The sequence below is a fragment of the Typopeltis vanoorti genome, chromosome 3, assembly GCF_054136105.1.
Source record: "Typopeltis vanoorti isolate ZY-2024b chromosome 3, IOZ_Tvanoo_1.0, whole genome shotgun sequence".
Classification (NCBI taxonomy): Eukaryota; Metazoa; Arthropoda; class Arachnida; order Uropygi; family Thelyphonidae; genus Typopeltis; species Typopeltis vanoorti.
This window is the reverse complement of record NC_143551.1, coordinates 48940596-48963520: the sequence shown is the minus strand read 5'-3', so window position 1 is coordinate 48963520 and position 22925 is coordinate 48940596. Positions and strand designations below refer to the sequence as shown.

The 22925-nt window shown below is 37.2% G+C and overlaps 1 protein-coding gene across 1 annotated transcript in view; it reads left to right on the top strand.

Annotated features, from left to right (window-relative positions):
* ninaC (STKc_myosinIII_N_like and MYSc_Myo21 domain-containing protein ninaC) overlaps positions 1–22925 on the top strand; it is a 579315-nt gene that overhangs the window by 184747 nt on the left and 371643 nt on the right. Inside the window, exon 11 of the mRNA XM_090415596.1 lies at positions 14168–14272. Coding sequence (XP_090271722.1) covers positions 14168–14272 — 105 coding nt within the window. The remainder of the gene's footprint in view (positions 1–14167; positions 14273–22925) is intronic.

Here is a 22925-nt window from a genome sequence, read left to right as displayed (position 1 = left end):
ATCTCCATGGAGTCTGGAGACTCATTGCAGGAGACCCAAATCAACCATCATACACACAAATCCTATCATACATTTCCTTGAATACATTCACTGTCAGGGAACTCACAACAAATTCTGGCAATCCATTCCAATTGCTCACCATTCTCCATGCAAAAAATCTGGTCCACATATCCCTACTGAATTTCATATATAAATAACATAATGATGCTAACTGGCACTAGGAATTATGAGGAGATAAAGAGGAGATCACAGGACAGAATGTTGTGATGTGTTGCTATAATTACCAGTCTTCGGATTGATGCACCAAAGAAGAAGAAGAAGATACCCCTACTAACCACACTCATACACAACTTCTACATACAGGGTGTTCGGGATAAATTTGACAGTTTCGTAAGGAAAAAGAAAATCTTCTTTGTATCTATTAAATTTAATGAATTGACAAAAAAACATTACAGGCAGAGTTAATTACAATACTATCAACAAGATTTACTCAAAATAACCACCATTAGCATCGATCACAGCTTCAATTCTGCTTCGGAACCTCGAACAAGCTGATGCTACAGTCTCCCTGGGAAGGGCCGCAAAAACTGTTTTAATTTTATCCATTAACTGGGCTTTTGTATTACTGGAAGTGCGATTGGTGTCTTTTTCAACTGCGCCCCATACAAAATAATCCATGGGGTTAAGGTCTGGGGAGTTTGGAGGCCAAACATTTGGACTGGTGAAGTCGTAGAAATTTTCAGACAACCATTTTTGACTTTTCCCAGAGGTGTGGCAAGGGGTCGAATCCTGCTGCCATACATACGGCCTACCATTGGCTACCCTTGTTATCCAGGGCTTGACTACAGTTAGCAACTCCACGAACAAAGCCCGAATTCCAATGCCAGGGTTCTTCAACACCTGTTCCTGCAGATTTGCGAGGAATTCTGCTGTACGAACGCAATCAGATCGTCTGCTAGGGATCTTTCTTCTTGCTACATCCTCGTAGTCACCATTGCAAGTCTCTAGTTCATGCCTGATTGTTTTTACTGTATTCAGGGAGCATTGGGCAGCAGTCGTAATATCCTTATTTTGATGGCGGGCACGAATCATCATGATACAAGTTATTCTCTTCCATGATTCAGGTGGGTTCCAGCTATCCATCCTTTCTGACATCTTGTATATGAATGAAGAAGGGTCCAAACTTTTAAATGAAGAGAAGTGTGTGTTAATACATGTAACTTATGGAAAAATATAATTAATTATAAATATATCAAATTTATCCCGAACACCCTGTATGGCCCCTAGTTCTCTGACTATTTGTTATATATTGAAAAATTTCACTTGCATCAATTTTATAAAATCCCTTTAATATCTTAAAAGTTTCTATCATGTCCACTCTTTTTCACCTATCAACTAAACTTTGTAACCCACAAACCTTCAACCTATCCTCATAGGGAGTATTCCACACACTGTCTCTGAATCTTTTCGACCACCTCCTAGTTCCCATAAAACCCAGGTGACCAAATCTGTGTGTGTGTGTGTGTGTGTGTGTGTGTGTGTGTGTGTGTGTGTGTGTGTGTGTGTGTGTGTGTGTGTGTGTGTGTGTGTGTGTGTGTGTGTGTGTGTGTGTGTGTGTGTGTGTGTGTGTGTGTGTGTGTGTGTGTGTGTGTGTGTGTGTGTGTGTGTGCAGTAGTCAAGATGTGGCTGAATCATAGCCTTATAAAGAGGGATAATGACTTCCTTAATCTTTACTTGTTAGCATGCTTTTCAACATCCAAGTAATTCACTGAGCTATTTTACCAACTTTTGCAATATGGCCTCTGAATTTAACTCTTTGTCCACCATTATCCCCAAGGCCCTAGCCTCATCACTTTCTTGCAAACCAATACCATCAATATGATACACCATATAATCTTTTCAACTCAAAATGCATTAACCATTTCTCTTAAAGTAGTTCCTGAGAGACCAGATACATTTATTACAGTGCTTATATAAATTTTGGGATTTGGAAAAACTCATCTGCTGTTGTAGTGCTCAGTTCTGCAACTACATTCTTTTAAATATCATTGATCATTTAAAACTGGCAATCTTTCATTCTCAATTGCAAGTTGGGAAACAGGAAAAAAAATGTCTGTTATAGAGCCGAATCAAAGAAATGAAGAATAATTGAATACTGCAGTCTAGAAAATTCATTAACATGAATGTGTGAAAAATTATTGAATACATATAGACAAATCAGCCTTGAGAAAACACGCAATTTACAGATAAAAAATACTAGTGGTGGTGGAGGATAGTAGATGGCATAGGTGTAAATGATGATGGTAGTTGCGGTTTGCTGTAGTTGGTATTTAAGTGGTGAAGATGGACAGCTGTAGAGTAGGTGCCCTAGCTCGATGAGTCTTTGAACTCCTTGGAGGTGTCAAATAATAATAATAATAATAATATAATTTTCATGCATGCTTCACAGTCAATCTTCAGTATGAAATGATATACACAACAGAAATTAAACAGTGTAATGTATGTGATTCTGCAATGCAATGCTAATTTGATACTCAAGTGTAATTAAATGTAATCTATATGGTGCTTCTTCTTTTTTTTTTATTGAGATGGTACACAATGGTACAGCATTGTAGCACCTTTATTATTATTATTATTATCATCATCATCCTGAAACCCCATGGAGTCAAAGACACCACACTCAGACAGTTTTGGTTCCTTCTGATCTCAGGTCCCTTTGTCATAAACACAGCTCATAATACCATACCATACATTCAAATTCTCTACAAATACCATACTCTCAGACAATACATTTTACTTCCAGTCATTCACAACTCTCTATATAACTATATAACAGTGACATGTGACATGTTATTATTATTATTATTATTATTATTACGGGCAACTCCAAGGAGTTCCTTACACTCATCGAGGGAGGCCCTAACATCATGTCAAGAACAACTATTCGACATTCACACAGTATCTATCATACCTCGCCTTGAATTCATTCACAGTCATTGTACCCACAACAGATTTTGGCAGCTTAATCCACTCATTCACCACTCTCCAAGTAAAAAACCTAGCTCTAACACCCTTGCTAACCACACTCTTGCCCAGCTTCCATGTATGGCCCCTAGTCCTCCCACCACCAGTCCTATTCTCAAAAATATCTTCTGAATTAATCTTATAGAAACCCTTCAGTAATTTGAATGTCTCAATCATATCACCCCTTTTCTGCCTATCAACCAATTTCTGCAACCCACAAATCTTCAACCTGTTCTCATAAGGTTCATTCCATAGACCTACTATCATCTTGGTCACTCGTCTCTGGATCCTCTCCACCTCCTCTCTATCAAGTAGAAACCCTGGCACCCATATCTGGGCACAGTAGTCTCGATGGGGTCTTATCAAGGCTCGATACAAAGGAACAATAACCTGTTTGTCTCTGCTTTTTAAAGTATTTTTCAGCAACCAAGTGATTTGATGAGCTGATTGAGCCACTTTTGCGATGTTCCCCCCTAAACTTCAACTGCCTATCCACCAATACTCCCAAATCCCTGGTCTCGTCAATCTCCTGGAGTACAGTTCCACCAATATGATATACTGCTGCTAATCTTTTCACCCCAAAATGGGTGAAAAGATTAGCAGTAACCTTACACTGTGCCACATTAAATTGACATTCATTCTCTTTAGCCCTCCAAACTATCCAAATCATCTTGCGAAATTTTGACATCCTGTGCACTCACTATTGCACTACCCAATAAACACTTCCTCTCAGATCCTTTCCTGTATCGTTGATGAACAAATTGAAAAGTAGTGGTCCAAGAATAGAACCCTGCAGCACACCACTAGTCACAGGCCGTCCTTTGGACTCTACTCCTGAATAAACCACTCTCTGATATCTTTCCATCAACCACCCTCCTGTACATCTCACCAACCCTATATCCTTCCCCATATGCTGCAGTTTACTGATTAGAATTCCATGTGGTATCCTGTGAAAGGCCTTAGCAAGGTCCAGTAGAATCACTGTAAACCCATTACCCTTATCCACAAGTTCAGCCGTCACTGTATTATAAAACGTGAGCAAGTTACTGATGCATGATCTACCCTTCACAAAACCATGCTGTCCCCCATACAGTATCCCTATACAGTCTTCTATTTCTATACTACTTATGAATTAGCGGTCACATAAGGCGGGAATACCCTCTGGCTCTCGATAATCATGGCCGTTGTGAACGCAAGGTGAACGAAGTATTGTTCGGGCGATACTTTGTTTGCCCGAGCCAGGCCAGAGATCACGGGTATCATGTTGGCGATCACTGCAGATGCTCAGTCATAGGTCATATGCAATACGCAGTGTGTATTCTCAAATCGTCTATTCAACTTGGCCCCATCCTCAAGATTAAATCTTGAGTACTCAGCCCCCCCCCCCCCCCCTCCAAGATTAAATCCTGAGTGCACCACTGGACATTGTTATGGGCAAAAAAAATATAAGTTATTAAGGTAACTTGTTATTAACATACTATCATAACACTCTCCTGCTTTTTTTTTCGACCACCTACTCCTATTGTACTGCAGCTTTCAGTCACGGTCGTTTTGATGACACTGCACTTGAACACGTGAGAGAGCTCCTCCCAGAGAATTGTCCACGTTTGTCTCTTTTCACAAACCTTGCTTGTGAGGGTCACTAATGAGTTTGCCAAGGTCATGACCTCAGGGCTCTTAGTCACCACTGAAGTATGCACTGTTTCACACAGCCTATTCTTGTGTTAGTCGTCAAATATGTCGCCTCACTACAAATTCATATATCCCTTTTCCTTGACATATCACATACAACATAATCTACAGTGGTGTCCCCTCTTTGAGTAAACAGATATGCACTCATTTAATATTTACATGATACACTTTACCCCCCCCCCCCTTCTTTTTATTTATAGTACAATTTGCACCATCAATACAGGTATCTTTTGACTTAGGCTCTGTTCTTGTTGGATCCTGAATGAAAGTCTGTCTAGTAACGGCAGGCCTCATTCACGATCCAACACCATTCTTGCTCTCCCCACTCTATCAGGCAATGCATTCCATGGTTCAACCACCCTCAATGCAAAGAAATCACTCCTCATCCTCTTGCTCACAGCTTCCTTTTTGCAACTTCCAGAGATGGCCCCCTTGTCATCGCTCATTCCCGCTGTTCCACAAATCGAAAGAACTCCCCAGTGTCAACCCTGTAACTACCTCTTAACAATATCTGACTCAAGTAAATTGATAATTCCAAGGTTCTTTCCATTTTCCTCTGGGTAATCCACTCTTGCCATGTACATCCTAGTATTGATCATGCATTTAGTGAGTGAATATTTTTAATAAATTAGCTTATTTCAAGAACACTTATGTTGCTTTATTGTTTATAATATTGTAATGATATGTATCATATATTTTATTAATTTTATTTTTAATAAAAATAATGATAAAAAATAAATAAGAAATAATTGTTTTGTTAACAATGGTGTGTTACCTTTTTGTTCAATATATTGTGAGTTTTCTTTTTATTATATCTGTTTCTCACAAAGGTGGATCTAGTCCATCGTCATTTTTTATTTTTCTTCTCCCTTCTATGTGTTAGGCCTAATGGCCTGTTACAGAGCTATCTTATGCCCTTCTAAATCATAGTCGTCCCAAGGATGAGGTGACTAGCTCTATTCCTCCCAGTATATTCTATGGCTGTACCTGTGTGTGTGTTCATGGGGCAGGTTTGCCTGCTTGTGGGAGGAAAAACCCCAGATAAACTGGAGAGAGAAACCCTGCTGTCCATGTCCCAGGGCACTCCTTTCCCAGGCACATGATTGCGAAGCGCATAGCCACTAGGCTAACTGCGTGCACCATAAAATTCCTACTCCATATATAAAAGGCATCTGTGCATAGCAAATATTCTGAAAACATTTCAACTCATCATCACCTTTAAATCCTTCACTGTTACCTATTCTAAAAGATAAAGATAAACTGTTTCTGCTGTTGCTACCTAAATTTTACCAAGTTCTATGCTATTGTAACTTATCATATTGTGGTCGAATAGAAAAACAGTTTAAATGTATTTCAGTACATCAGAGTCATATTCTATTCATCAACCCTAATAAATCTGGTGTGGTTCAACATGGAAGATGCTATTAATCACAGAATCAACTTGGATGATATCAAACTCATACATAGCATTATTTATAAATTTCAGTGTTTATTCAAATAACACTGAAGTCTTACTTCACTGGCCTAACACATGCTCATGAGCCAAAACATTATAACACCCAGCTTGTTTCTGGCCAACCAGATTGCACAGTTGTTCCATTTACTAGTGGTATCAGTATCCTGCTATGGAGAATGTTCTCAAGAACATTACTGGGTCCTCTCATCCCCATTGAACACACCTTCACTGCTAATTCTTACCTGGGGATTGTTTTAAACCTGGTATTCTCTATGTGGTAACAAGGTGTTCTGATGGATCTAGACCAGTGGTTCTCAAACTTATTTGGCTTACCGCCCCCTTTTCCAAAAAAAAATTATTCAGCACCTGCCTGGAAACTTCTTTCTAAGACCTGACCAGCTAGCTCTACCTGATACATGCAAAAGAAATTCGTATGAAAATCGGATCAGCAGCTCTCGAGTTTTAAGCGAACAAACAGATAGATACAGAAACAAATTTGCATTTTATTATCTAGTAGAGATTTTTGAAGTTTGGAAATAAGACACCTTGGAACTATAATTTTGAAACTATTTATTGAAATCAACAAAAGAAACATAAATTGCACGTAAACATAGGGCAAGGTGGAGCTGAAAATTTAATAACACTATTAAAATTAAGAAAACAAACATAAATCGCACATATTTAAAAATTGCACATAAAATAGTAAATAACGATCAGTAATATTACAAACAATCCTAATGAGAAGGATGAGCCTGGTGTGCTTCTACCAATTTATTGATATTTGGATCTATATTTGTTAGTAGCATTCTTAAATCACCGCGATCAGCTATTTGCAGTCAGTTTCTTTTTTAGTTAAAAGATTTGTGACTGCACTGAACCCACGTTTCATTAAATATGATGATGGAAATGGGATTAAAATCTTTTTTACTACAGTCCACAATCCAGGATAAAATATGGTCATCTGCTTTTGTAACCACAACGGTTGGTATCCGTTTTTGAATTTTAATTTCAATTCCTCATTTGTTGTTACTTCTATCAGTTATTCTTGTAATTGTAAACATTCTTCTGTGTTTGTACTTGAAAACTGGTTCAAAACCCAATTGGGTATTTTCATTTCAAGATATCTTTAAATCATCAGTTGAAATCACAATGGAGAGCCTTCACGTGCTGACAATAGCTGAGCACATCTTCATCACACTCACTTTTCCACTGTTGATAGATTTGGAAACCTGCTGAATTCTTCTCGTCCTAAGTTTCATTTGTACAGTTTTGACACAAATGCAGAAATAGCAGCTTTTGTTTTTATTAAATTCAACTCATCTCCTTGGAGCTGTAGATTTGTTTCATTAAATCTGTTAAACAAGTCTGTCAAATAAGCTATGTCACTTTTGAAGTTAATCAAATTGGCTCGTAAAGAATAATCTCTATTTTCTAAAAACTGTAACACTGAGTCAAAGAGTTTATAAAATCGTTTCAAACAAGTACCCTTTGATAGCCAATGAACTTCTGTGGAGCAGCAAGCGATTGAATCTTCATCGTTTTCAATACAAAGTTGTCCAAACAATCTGTCATTCAATGAATGACTTTTGATTTTGTTGACTGCTGTAATTACATAATGTAATGACCTATGTAGGCAATCACTTAGGTATTTGGCAACTAAATGTTGATGATGAATCATTCAGTGTACAGTGAATACATCTGGCACAGCCTCTTGGAAATATGCAATAAAACCGCAATGGCGCCCTCTCATCGCTGGAGCACCATCGTTAGCCACTGGCAAGATTTTATTCAGAGTGATATCTTCTTCTTTAAAAAAGCTCTTCAAATGCATAAAATACCAATTCTCCTTCAGTGTCAGTTAGCAAATTTTTAGCAAATAATAATTCTTGGCAAATTTGTTCTTATTTTATGTATCGTACATATATAAAAGTAAGGTTTCATTTCCTGATAAAGTAGACTCATCAAGTTGTATAGAGAGCTAGGTTGTTTTTAAATGCTCACATAACGAGTCTTCAATATCCTGGGCCATTTCATCAATTCTTCGTTGCAATGTATTATTGCTCAAAGGAATTTTCTTGATAATATCAAAGGCTGGCTTGTGCCATACAGTGTGTATGACTTCACTAATAGCTGGTAGTATTTCTTCGCCAACATTATGCGGTTTTTCTGATTTAGCAATCAGTAAGGAAATGTAAGATGCTCACAACCCATCATCATCTAGTTTGGATGCTGCTGAAAACAGACCTGACAATGTTGGTTGTTTCAAAAATTTTTCTTTAAGTGCTTGAAAATATGATAAATCCTGATCCTTTTTTTTATCAGCATGAACTTTTGTCAAATGTTCTTCTAGTCTTGAAGGCGTCATAGATTCATTTGAAATAAAACTTTTTGGCAAATCAGGCATATTGGTAATGTTTTCTTTGTAAGCGACTGAATAAAGCCGTATTTCAAATATTCGACATTACATTGCCTACATTTCTTCTTGGGTTCAGCCATGATATTATCTGTAAAAAAAAAGTTAAATTTACAAAATTGCTAGAATGCAATTTCTCATGAATGTAAACCAAATTATTTTTAAAAGAAAAGGTATAAAAACACTCACGTGAAACCTGCTGTTTTATTGGAACAGCAATAATTTCATTTGTGTGTAATCCATGTAAGTAAGGTACTGACTAGGTATCGAATACGCACTAAATTTTTTTATGCACTAAATCAAATTGCTAACTGCTTGTCACACAATTCAGAAACAAACTATAACTGATTTCATATGCCTCATGTATTTTTAGTATTATACAGTGAACAAGTCAACATTCACATGTTTCTGCCGAAATGTACTGGACTTGTGAAATCCGGATCACTTGAAAGTGCGCGCCCGCCAACCTTTTGCTTGTTAAAACCTGTCGGCGGACTTCAATGCCGATCGGCTGAAACTTGCATTTTGTGCATTTCCTTGGAAAATAAAGCAACCATTACAATCTTTACTTAGTTATACAACAGTTATACCATCAAAAATTTTGATGATACATTTTTTCAGCACTTAATTTTTGTCATTTTTGCTTTCACCATCCCCTTACTTCAATTCAACATCCCCTTTTGCTCATGAGACCACTACCCCCCCTGATTGTTCCAGCGCACGGGGGGGGGGGGGTACCGCCCACTTTGGGAACCCCTGATCTAGATCTTTCCAGAAAGACAATGCCCTGTGTCACAAGGCTCACATTGTGCAAACATGGTTAAAAGAACATATCCATGTATTCCGTGTGCTTGCCTGGTTGCCTAATTCTTTGATTTTAATCTCATCAAACATTTGTGGGATACAACATCTGCTGATTTGTACCAGTGCATCACACTAGCACCAGTCAGCAGATCTCTGAACTCTGGGATGTTATTCTGTATAATTGGGCCAGAATATATGTCAGGATACCTTCTGTAGTGTATGGAAGTCTATTCCAAAATAGGTTACAAGTGGTTATTATTCTTAATTGTATTAAATAATAGCATTATTATTTTTTTCCATTAGTACTTTATCTTATATAGGGAGGAGTGGTATTTGTATTATAGCCACTTTCTATTTGTATTATAGCCATTATATCTCCTTTGGGGATGCTGAATGCAGCATCCCTAAAGGAGATATTTGGGCAAACAAAATCAATCAGTGCAACAATTTTGTTTTCCTCCCTTCTGATACTTCTGGCATTTGTAAGCAAACATAATCGCTCATTTTTGATTCTCCAGTAAGTCACAACTGATCAGGTGTAACTCCTCCATACCTTTCTGTGGTCATTCATCTCTACTACCACTGATCCCACAACCCTCCCCAAACTCATATGCTTAGGTATATCCTGGGACATCTCAATCCTTTCTTGTATGCTCACACATTCATTTCTGCATTCAGCATCCCCATTTCTCATGCAGTGTCTCCCTGTCCACTTTGATTCTTCCCTTCCCCCCAAAGTTTTCCCTGTCTTGCTGGCATTTCTGCTCTTTCATTCTCTCTGCTTACACTGCTCATCTCTCTCTCTTTCTCTCTCTCTCTCTCTCTCTCTCTCTCTCTCTGTTTGCAAACTCTTCTTCAATGTCACCTATTCAACTTACCTGTTGTTCCACATCATCTCTTATTCCTCAGATCTTCTGTTCACTGCAGTCTTTAATATCCCTTGCAGCAAAAGAGCCTCTCCAATTGACTCACGTCAAAACCACTTAAATGCAGACTCTCTCTTATATAGTCTCACTTGCTTTCCCATTCTCAGAAAAATCCACTCCTCTCACATTATTCATCTTCTTTACCAGCCTATGTACTGAGCTCAAGTCACACCACTCTTTTGTCTCAGATCAATGAACATACAAAAAGAAATATAAAATTAATCACTACACAAATTAAAAATGATTGCTATCACCACACAATGAATATAAAAATTTAACTTATGTTTCTGCAGGCAGGAGGAAGATACATATGAGGTTGACGATATGGTTGCAGCAGCACAAGATGATGGAATGCATAAGGTGAGGATGAGACAAGTAGGAATGGAAATCACAGTCAGAATTAAGGAAACGTGAGTGGTCAAACCGAAGAGAGAGGTGTAGTATAGCAGCTAGAATAGAGAATGTTGGTGCTGGGAGAATGACCTCAAATACACAGCAATTGTTATGTTTATACACAAATGTAAGGAGTATTCGAAACAAGAGAGCTGAGTTTGTTGCATTGATTGAGACAGTATGCTCAAAAATAATTGGAATAAGTGAAACTTGGTTGTCTGAGGAGGATATGATGTCGGGAATAGAATTAGAAGGATATATATAATTTTCCAGAAAGATAGAGATGCGAAAAGAGGAGGAGGAATGCTGTTAATGATTACAGAGGAACTGTGTCCACAAAGTGTAGTTGTTGATAATGCATGCACAGATTTCGAATCTGTGCAGTATGAAGTTGAAATAAACAGGTTAGTATATCTGATGAGATGCTGTTATTGGCTCAGGAATGCAGAGAATACTGATTGTGAAATGTTTAGCCAAATTAGTTGGGCATGTAAAAAGAAGGTGATCCTGGATGGGAGACTTTAATTACAGGAATATAGACTGGAAGGAGGAGATAGTCTATGGGAACAAGGAGAGCGAGTTTGTGGAATTTCTGAGAGATAAGTATCTTAAGCAGCACATGATTGAAGCAACTAGAGGCTTTAATGTTTTGGATTTCGTGATAACTTCAGAAGATGCAGTTGTTAATGAGGTGTTGACACTGCCACCAGGTGGTGAGAGTGATCATGAGGTACTTGTTTGGGAAGTGATGAAACAAGAAAAGGTCACTGCCAAAAATGATACATGTTGAAGTATAAAGCAGGTTATTATAGGAAGCTCTGTGGTCAGTTAGCATCAGTACATTGGGAAGATGAACTGAGCAGAAAAGATGTTGACAATGCATGGAAAGTCATAAGGCAGTATCTGACAAAAGCAATGTATGACTAAGTGAGTAAATAAAGTAGGGATGAAATGGATGAACAGTGAAATCAAGCAAGCTGTGCTGGAAAAGGAAATGTTATGGAGGAGGAACAAGACAGTTGGTGGTGATCAGATCCATGAAGGGTTTATAAAGTGCAGGATAGAAAGGTGATGAGCATGGTAAAGAAAGAAAAGGTGCAGTATTGAGAGGAGATTGGCTGGTCAGGCCAAGGTTAACTCAAGGGAATTTTTCTGCTACATGGCAAGTAAGAGGAAGAATAATTATGGCAGATTAACATTGGTGGATAGTCATGGCAGCAGACTAACAGCTGCAAAAGATATAGTGGAATTATTGAATGAACACTTTATCAGCATATATCATACTGGTGTAAATGATCTGGTGCAATATATAGAAGAGAGGCAAGAATTAGGAGAATTGGAAGTGAAAGAATGAAAGAAACAGGGGTGTATCAGATATTGGTTGGATTAGATGTGAATAAGGCTGTGGAACTGGATGACATATCACCACGTATTCTTAAGGAATGTGCACCACAGTTGGTTATGCCCTTGAAATGGTTGTTTAATGAAAGTCTTGCAGTGGTAGGGTTCCTAAGGAGTGAAAAGAAGGCAAAATAGTACCACTCCCCACTCCTCAAGAATGGTTCTAAGACAGAAGTCTCCGTTTGATAGACTACCACATGATAAGTTAATGTACAAGCTGCAGAGGATGGGAATAGGCAGTATATTGGAGTCAGTCAGAGATTGACTCTCTGAACGATACCAGCAGGTTGTGTATGATGGAGCAGTGTCTCAAAAAAGAAGGGTAACCAGTGGCATGCCTCAGGGTTCTGTTCTTGGGCCCCTGCTGTTTAACTTGTTTGTAAACAATATATCATGTGGACTGACTGGGGATCTTCAGTTATTTGCTGATGATGCAAAGTTGGGAAGAATTATAAACACTGCTGATGCTGAATCCCTTCAGGAAGATTTGAATAGACTTTTTACTTGGACAAAAGAGTGGGGTTATAGTTTTAATATCAGTAAGTGCAAGGTGTTGCATTTTGGAGTGCAGAAATATAAGGCTGTGTACTATATCGATGGTGCTGTACTGCAGGAAGCAGATGAGATTAGAGATTTCAGTGATGGTTGACTGTAGACTGAAGTCTAGAGGGCATATTGCTAGTGTTGCAAAGGCTGCACATCGTAGTGCTACTATGATAAAAAGTAGTCTAATATGTCAGGTTAAGGAAGTGGTTGTGCCACTGTATAAGGTACTGGTTAGACTACACTTGAACTATTGTGCTCAGATCTGGTCACCTGGTTTTCAGTGCAATGTGGAGACATTGGAGAGGGTCTAGAGATGATTGACTAAGACAATATCAGAAATTTGGAATGCTGGCTATGGAGAGAGGTTGAAAAAATGCGGATTGTAGAGTTTGGTGGATAGGAGGAAGAGAGGTGATATGATAGAGACATTTGAGTTAGTGTGAGGATTTTATCAGATTAATCCAGAGTGGATTGTAAAAAAAAGAATATAAGGTGCGAGAGGAAGAACCAGAGGTCATTCCTGGATGTTATTTAAAAGTGTGGTGAATTAGGGTATGAGAAGTAGATTTTTTTACATGGAGAATTGTCAGTGAATGGAATGTATTACCAGAGTGTGCTGTTAATGCAAGGAGCTTTAAGGATTTTAAGATTCTATATGATAAATATGTTGTCAGTTGAATGAACCTCCTATGATGAGTCTGTTGACTCCATGGAGGGTGTAATAATAATAATAAAAATAATAATAATATTTTTTGTGAAGATAGACTGGACAGAAAAGGCAGGGGTTGCTGTTGATGATAGCAAAGGATGTGTGTCAATCCAATGTCTATTACTCTGCTCATCTATCTCCATGAAAACAAAGCTTTTGCACCTTCTCATTCACCACACTCTAATAATCAAATCTTATTATTATTATATCACATCTCCAGGGAGTCCAAAGACTCATCAAGGGAGAGCATCAACTCTATATCTCACTACTCCACCAACCTTCATCATTTACACCAACACCATCTACTGCCCACCATCGCCACTAGTGCTTTCACAGACAATCACAAACATCCATGCCCACAGTGGGATTCGAACCCGCAGCCTTTTGGCTGGAGAGTGGATACGCTAACCACTTGGCCAACCAGGCCGGCATCTTCATACAGCATACCTCTCACATCATTTGTTACCTCTCTCACACAGCCATCTTATAAAGTCATTTGATTCCATTATTCCTCACTCTGCATATCTACAGTTGTTTTTATTTCACTGCACTTACACTTGCTTCAAATCTTGCCTCATCTTCAACTCTGCTTTCATGCCTGGAATTAATTTTCATTCTGCTATTCATGCCAATCTTAGTGTGATCTTATACATAATTTGATATATCTTAATGTTTCATTACACAAGCATCATTTAATCTTTTTAATTTATTTATTAGTTATTTCTTTTTCTTAAGTCAGAATGGCAAAACATTATGAGCAATTAATTACATAAATGAAATGTAATAATATTTATTCTTATTAGATATCTTTAAGGTATAGAGGTCATGCTAAGTCAGATTCACCACCACATATTTTTGCTGTAGCTGATAGTGCTTATCATGCCATGCTACATCAAAAGCAAAATCAGGTAAGAGAAAAAACTATTAAAGCATGCCAAATTAAGATTAAGAATGGTAGTTGAATTATCTTAAATGATCTGTTTTAGTATTAATTACATGATATGTCACTGAAAGCTAAAAGTATTCTAAGTTTGTTATATTATGATGAATTCTTACAATAATTTATAATATCTAATTACCTTATTTGAGGAGGGAGAGGATCTACTTGGCTTCTCAGGCTGGAAATAAGTATATGCTCTTACATTATTGTTAATAAAATATAATTGCTTATACTTCTCTTCTAGTGCTTGTAAGAGGCCTGAAGGGACATGTGTGAAATTATAAGGTAGGTGAATTACAGTGAACTGAGAAGGCAACTTGAAGCACTAATTTAGCATGAGAAACTACATGGTAGAAGAATCAACATTACATAAGTAGAACTCATTAGAATGTTTAATGGAAACAATATCTTACTACATCCTGAGAGTTAGGAGAAAAATTCAACTGGGAGTAAATAAATGAATAATACCTTGAAGCAAGAGTTGAATAGAAAATGTTGAGGATCTGTTATCATGAAAAGAGGTAACGCTGAAGCTCAAGAGCAGTATAAAGAGCAGACTAGAAGAGTGAATGCCATAGTGAGAAAGACCAACTGAATTATGAAAATTGGATTAGCCAAATCGGCAAAAGGAAATTGAAGAGAATATTATTACTATATAGCAAGTAAAAGAAAGAATGATCTTGGGAGAATATCTCTTCTGAATACAGATGTCAGGAAAGTGAAACATCCACTAGAAATAGATAAGTTGTTAAGTGATCACTTCAGTAAGGTGTACATTCTGGACTTGAATGTACCCCTCTCCCTCTATATCAAGAGCTAGTGAATCTGGATATAGAGGGTGGGTGGGGGGGGAAGTGGTAAAATAATAGAACTGGATGAGCAAGAGGTATAAAAGCTGTTACAAGAGCATGATTCAAATGCAGTAGTTGGACTAGATGGGATATCACTAAAGGAAGGTGCTGCGTGTTAAAGCTTAACTGCTGGAAGTTTAACGGAGTATTAACAGCACTAAGAAAGGATTAAAAACTAGATTATTAATTATTAATGATTCTAATATTTTGTCTTATTCACTGAGATGACTTCAGGGAGTACAGTTGACACTTGTCAAACACACACAAAGGCAACACAATATTCAAAAAACATGTATCTATGACTCCTATCTCGTGGTTTGCTTGTCACCCCACTTGTCTAAATTGATAAGTGGGGTGAGAGAGGAGTGGATGTAATTGATTGGATGTTATTAACTAGATAATTGCTGTTGAGAGGAAAAAATGTGGCCTCACAATAAAAAGAACATCATATGGTTAGGCTAAGAGTGTAAGTTGTTAGGGTAGTCATGGATGAATGAATGATGGTGGTATTAAGGGCTACTAGAGCTTCATGGAATAACAATCTCACCCTTTCATTCCACAAGCATCTTCAGTAGGGAGAAGTGAAGCATAGGGACACTATAAGAAAATTCTTCTACTTATATTCATGAGGGATATTAGTAACAAAAGCACAAAATTGATTTCTTTTTTTTTTCTTTAACCCACTTAAGAAGTTGAATTAAAAATGTTGTTGAGAAGAATAAAATATAATAGAGCAAGCATTATTATTATATAGTATTTGTGGGAGATCCAAACTAACTATTATACACACAACAACTATCATACCTCTCCTTAAACTCTTTCACTGTCAGGGAACTTGCAACTAATTCTGACAATCTATTCCACTCATTCATTACTCTCCATGCAAAAAATCTAATCTCCACAGCCTACTAACCACACACAACTTCCACTGATGACCTCTCCCCCCAGTTCTCTGACTATTTGTCATATACTGAAAAGTTTCCTTTGATCAATTTTATAAAACCCCTTTAATATCTTAAAAGTTTCTATCGTGTCCCCTCTTTTCCACCTATCAACTAAATTTTGTAACCCACACACCTTCAACCCATTCTCATTGGAAGCATTCCACAGACCTGTCACCAGCTTAGTCACTCATTTCTGAATCTTCTCTACCACCTCTATGCAGAATAGTTTATATGCAGCTAAATCATAGCATTATAAAGAGGGATAATAACTTTCCTATCTTTACTTGTTAGAATTTCAACATCCAAGTAATCCTTTTAGCATTAAAAATATTTTACCAACTGTTACAATTTGCCTTCTGAACTCAACTCTTTGTCCACACAATAAATCTAACCCCCAAGTCCTTAGCCTCATCAATTTCCTGCAATCCAGTACCATCAATATGGTACACCTTATGCAACCTTTTCAACCTGAAGTACATAATCTTACATTTTGCAACATTAAAATGACAATCATTATCTTTGCCCACAATGCCAATTTATTTAAACTGTCCTGCAGGATATCTGCATCACATTTATATACTATTGCTCTCCCCAATTTTGCATCATTGGCAAACAACTGAATACCCCCCCCCCCTTAAATCTTTCCTTATGTTACTGATATACAAAGTAAAGAGCGGTAGCCCTAGTACAGAATCCTGAAGTACTCAACTGGTCACTTTCATTCTCCTAGATTCCACTCCACCACCACCATATACTACTCTCTGGTGTCTATCTGTTAGCCATCCCCTTATCCATACTACTAGCTCCATCTCCATTCCCATTCGCTCCAACGTTTTTTGATAATTTTCCGTGTGGTATTCTGCATTTGTTCAGCAGTATCATAGTGTGGCCATTTCCTTTATACAATTCTGCTGTCACTTTATTATGAAATATGAATGAATGACTAAGACAGCACTTCCCTTTACAAAGCAGTGCTGAAAGATAATATCATTATGAATAATATGGTTAGCAAAACCATGCGAAGAGAAAGGAGTGCAGTTTATGAGTGTGTGAGATGAGGCTGAAGGATAAATGGAATTGCATAAGAGTGATAGACTCTGAAGGTTTTGATGTGAGTCATCTGGAGAGGCTGCTGTTGCCAGAAAGGAGAGTAATCAGTGCATGGAATGGATCTGGTCAAATAAGAAGCAATGTGGAATAGTAGAGGAGTTAGGAAGGAGAGATTGAGGTAGTGCTTATTAATGGAAAAGTGTGTAGCATTAGTGTGGAGAATGAGCAAACAGGTGTGCAAGACAGACAAGGAGTTTGGGAGGAACTCATGGTGGACAATGGAATACAGCATGAGAAATGTTGATGCCCAAAAGCAGAAGCAAACGTGAGTAGACAATGGGTAAGAGGAATGGTTTGAGGAAATCATGGAGAAGTCACAACTAATTAAGTGGCATCAGTGAAATATGTTATAGATCCAGAAATGAACTTGTACATTTGTATAGTAATGCTAGAAGTATCAGAAACAAGGGGAACAAAATTGTTGCATTGATTGAGTTTGTTCACCCAAAAATGTTGGAATAAGTGAAACATGGTTGTATGAGCTTGAATATCCTGATACTTACATTTTGCAAAGGCTCTAGATAGATTGCCACATGACAAGTTAATGGTTATACTAGAATGGATGAAGTTAGATATTAGATTAGTGCATTGGATTGGCCATCTGATAAAAAGGGAAGTGGAGTGCTATTGATAGGAAAAGAGTGATGTCCATGCAAGGCAGAGATGTATGAGGGAAATAGTGATTTTGAGGTAGTATGGTGTGAGAGAGGGGTGAACAGAGTGAAATACTTGGTTGGATGTTGTTATAGACCTGATAATGTGGATGGTAGTGACTATGAAATGTATAATCAGGTTAAATAAGGTTGGTGTGAAATGAATGAATGAAGAGATTAAGCATGCAATACAGAGAAAAAAGGCATTATGGAAGCGATATAAGAGGAGTAGAGTGGTAATAATCAATTTCATGAGGATAAGGAGGATGACTCAGTTGGTGAGGATTACAAAAGTTCAGTATGAGCAGCTATTAGCTAATGAGGCAAAAAAAAAAAAAATCCCAGGAGTTCTTTAGAACTCCCTAGGAATATTTCCCCTCTGCAAAAGATAAACGCTCTCCAAAGTAGGATAGATTGCAGTCACAAAGTACTTGGTATACACCTGGGAGAGACATTGGAGAGAGTTTATCTTTTGAAGAGGGGAAAATAAGTTGAGAGTTTATTGATCAGTATAGAAGTAGCCACTAAATCATTATTTCTTCAGAATTCTGGAAATCGATTCTGAAACACCTGAGATGAATGGGATTGGAACTTGATGTACTGTTTCCTTTTGTTATGTTATTATGTTAGGTTTGTAGGAGTCAAACAGATGTTGTGTAGTCCTTACTGAGAAGCCAATTAATTTTATGTATTGTTTGATATTTGAGAGTTCTTCCTGTAGTTGATGAGGAATCGGACAATTAGTCTTAGCTTGTTGAATTAAAGATTTCTTTAATCATCATCATGCGTATCAAGGATTTAGGCCTAGCATGGGCTGTTCCAGCCTTAGAAGTCATCATTGAATCATTTAAGAGGACATCCTGGTTTTCTTTTATCTAATGGCTTGTACTTTAAGGCTTGTTTTGGTAATCTTTCTGTTTTCATTCTTTGAACGTGTTCCATCCATTTATGTTTATATTTTTTAATTTTTTCTATTACTGGTTCTTGGTTTAATTCTTTCATAATATCTTCGTTTCTTTTGTGATCAAATAGAGTATACTTTGCAATTTTTCTCATAAACTTCATTTCTGCTGTTATTAATCTTTGTTTGTCTTTTTGTTTTATTGTCCAGATTTTGCTTCCACACATTAAGACTGGTAGGGCTAATGTATTGTATACTTTTGGCCTGGTTTGTTTTTGAACTAGGTGTGGTTTAAATATAGAGGTAATTACACCTGTTATTTTTAAATATTTTGCAATTTTTACGTTTATATCTTTTTCATTTTCATATGCGATCATACATCCTAGGTAGTTAAATGAATTCACCTGTTCTAAGATCTTGTTATCTATTACTATTTTAGTTCTTGCTGGATCTTGTCCTTTAAAGGCCATAGTTTTTAATTTTTCTGTTGATATTATCATACCATAATCTTTGGATATCTCATTTAGATTTAAAATAGCTTTCTGTAAGTTATCTTCAGAATTTGTAATTATTATTTGGTCGTCGGCAAAGAGGAGATTGTTTAAGTTAACTGTAGGAGAAAGTTTAATTCCTTGATGTAAATTTTTATTCCATTTTATTATTATTTCATTTAAGTAGATATTAAAAAGAGTTGCCGAGAGGGGACATCCCTGTCGGACCCCTTGGTTTATCTCTGTCATATATGATGGCTCGTGATTTAATCTTATTTGTATTTGATTATTTTCATATATTCTTGTGATAGCTTTTAGGATATTATTTGGTATTTGTCTTTCTTTTAATATGTTAAATAATATGTTTACTTCTTTAATTTGACAAGAATTCCTGTCTTTTGAGAAGAATGGTGTGCAGATTGTTGAAGAATATAGTGCCCAGCGAAAGATAGCTTCTGATACACTGGTGTGGTTAAATCACCTGTGGTTAAATCGCCTGAGGGGATGAGAAGAATTTCTAGAAAAGATAATTTGTTGTCTCTTTCAATTTCCATAGTGAATTTGATACGATGATGTAAAGTATTTATAGTAGCTAAAAATGTTGGTATTGGTAAAGTTTCTTTATTGCGAGGCCACATATCAAAAATGTCATCAATATTCTGAACATAAAATGAAGGCTGAGGGTGTATGGATGAGAAAAGGATGTCTTCTAGATGCTCTAAAAAAATTGGCAAGAGCAGGGGGGGAGTGAATTTCCTATAGCAATTCCTTCCACTTGTTTGTAGAATTTTTGACAAAGTATCCTGAACACATCACAAATTCGAATAGTTTTACTATATTTACTATATCTTGTGGGAATGTTTCAGAAAGCAGCTGCCATGTCTTCTTGAGAGGTATGCTTGTAAATAGGGATTCTATGTCAAAGCTCACCATAAGATCAATGGATTGTATGGAAATATTTTTCAATTTGTCTAGGCAATCCAAAGAATTTTTTTATAAACCAGCGAGACTTGCCAATATGTGATTTCAGTAGGTTTGCTAAAAATTTGGCTATGCAATAGCAATATATAGGAGAATCAGTACAGCGTACAATTGGATGGCGTGAAATGTCTTTTTTTTTTTTATGGATCTTTAGTAAACCACAGAACCTAGGTGTTCTTGCAAAATAAGTTTTTAGCTTTTCTATGCTGTCTGTCACTACCCAGACTTGAATCGGAATGACTGCCTATCGTTATCAAAAATATGGGAAAGTCTGATTAGAATAATGCATCATTATTATTATTATTTATTTTTATTGGCCTATAATTTGCTACTTCTAACCTAGGACCTCCTTTATGCAGTAGAACTATTTTACTTTTTTTTTTCACTACCTTGGCACCTTTCCTGAACTGAGGCTTAAATTATATAGCTTGGTCAGAGGAGGTACCAATTCTCTTGCACATTCTTGTAACACTGAGTTGATATGTCATCTAATCCTATGGCCGTGTTCACATTAAGCTTCTGCAATATCCTAGGAACCTCCAATTCATCAACCTTTGTTCTCCCATCAGACAATGTCACATCTGGTACTGCAATATTTCCACATGGATGGTCCTTGCAAAATGATCACTCAGTAAGTCAACTATTTCTCTTGCTTACCTAACCTCCCTGCCATCAGCTTTTGTTAAAGTTATCCTTCCATAGTTATTCTTCCGTTTACTTGCTGCATAGAAAGAGCTCTTTGGGATTTCTTTTTGCCACATCAGGTAGCTTCTTCTCACAATTAGCTTCAGCCTTTCTTACTATACACAGGTTACCCTTCTTGCCTGTGTGCTGTGCTGCTTATGGGCTTCTGATCACCCTTTTTTTTTCTATATTCCCTCCATATCTTTTTTCTGCAGGCCCTGCTTAATAATGCCATTCATCCAACTCTTATCTGATTTATCCTGACCCTGGATATACAGTTTGCTATTTCTTATTCCAAATATCTGATGACCTCTCATGCACTGCTAAGATTTCTTTCCCTCCAAATTCTTATGCTATGGCACTACTATAAACTGACTCCTTTTGTTATAATCACCTGCTTTGTAATTCAACATATACCTCTTCTTATCAAAAAATTCTTCATGTCTAGCAGTCTCTCAGGATTGTTGCTTTATCATTACTGTTACATTCTCTGATGCTATGACCAAGTCCAGCACGCTCTCTCGCTTTGAGTCCTCTCTATTACATGACATAGTTATCTGCTAAGAGATAATTATGTCATTTCACATAATTATCTCTTAGCAGCTGTATAAATTCCCTTTCCTTCCCTCTTTACCGTTCCTCCTTCCAATCTATGTCCCCATAGATGAAGTTTCCCATAATAATCACTCAACCTGCACTCACTCACTCTGCCTATTTGCCATTGTATTAACATTTATATTGATGTTGCTCATTATCTTCTCACTTTATACTCCCTGGCCTGCCAAATGAATTACCCTCTGTATCTCTGTCTTCCTGATATACTTCTACTTTTTTTAGGATAGTTCTTATGCTATTATTAGCAAAATCCCATCTTCCATTCTGTTCCCTCTGAAAATACTATACCCCTTGCATTCCATCTCTATGACTATATCATCCTCTGTCAATCAATTCTCACTAATGTCTATGATGTTTGGCCAAGTTTAACTAACCAATGACAAGAACTCATCACTATTATTCCAAATGCTTCTAATTGGCCCACTAAAATTAAGAACCTCAGGTGTTATATTCAGCATCATGTGATCACTCTCCCACTTTCCTCTAGGTCGCCTGCACCCACAGTTACCTCCCCCCCCAAAAAAAAACCACTAGTTTACCTTACTCTGCACTTCCAAGCTTTCACTGAATAAGGCCTTTTCAAGACACCTAACTCTATGTAAATACAAACCATTTACTTTATGTAAATTCTTCTATCCATCAAGGTTACTTCATGCATCCACACTATTTCTACTGTACAATCTGCACAGACTCATTTGCAGTCATAGGTTTTCTTCTCAGCTCACCTCTATCATATCATGGCAGGAGACTCACAGTTTTTACTTTTTTTTTACTCTTCTTATTTGCCTGTTCCAGCAACTCTTTCATATCTTCTTGCATACTATGTTTGTCACCTACTAGATCATTAATGCCAACAAAATAATAATATTCTCGTAGACAGGCTTATACGTTGGTTATGCATTATTAAAACACTTAAGGAATTGAACAATGTAGTTAAGGATATAAATTAAATTAAACTTTAATAAATATTTTCCGATATTTCGGCAACGTCACGTTGCCATCTTCTAAAGGAACTTACAAAAAAAGTTACGTGCACGTAGGCACTACAACACAGAAACTGGGAATGAAGAAATGAAGCTGTTGTTCTCCTAACAGTTCTGATGGTGCCCTCTAGCAGGCTAAGTAGGTGTTCTTGGCTGTTGGGCTGAAGGTCTGCTGATGTAGGCCTCCCAAATTTGGGGCAGTCGCATACAACCAAATTTGTTGAGGTTTGGAGAATTTCTTAGGGCTGAGGCTGATTCCATAAAGAGTCTTTCAAATTTGTATTTGCTACGGTGTATCACTGTAGCTTTCTTCCACCGTATTCTGTGGCGTGTATCTAGAGCATGGTCCGCAAGCCCAGAATGACTGTATTTGTGAAAACGGACGTAGTCCTTGTGTTCCGAAATTCT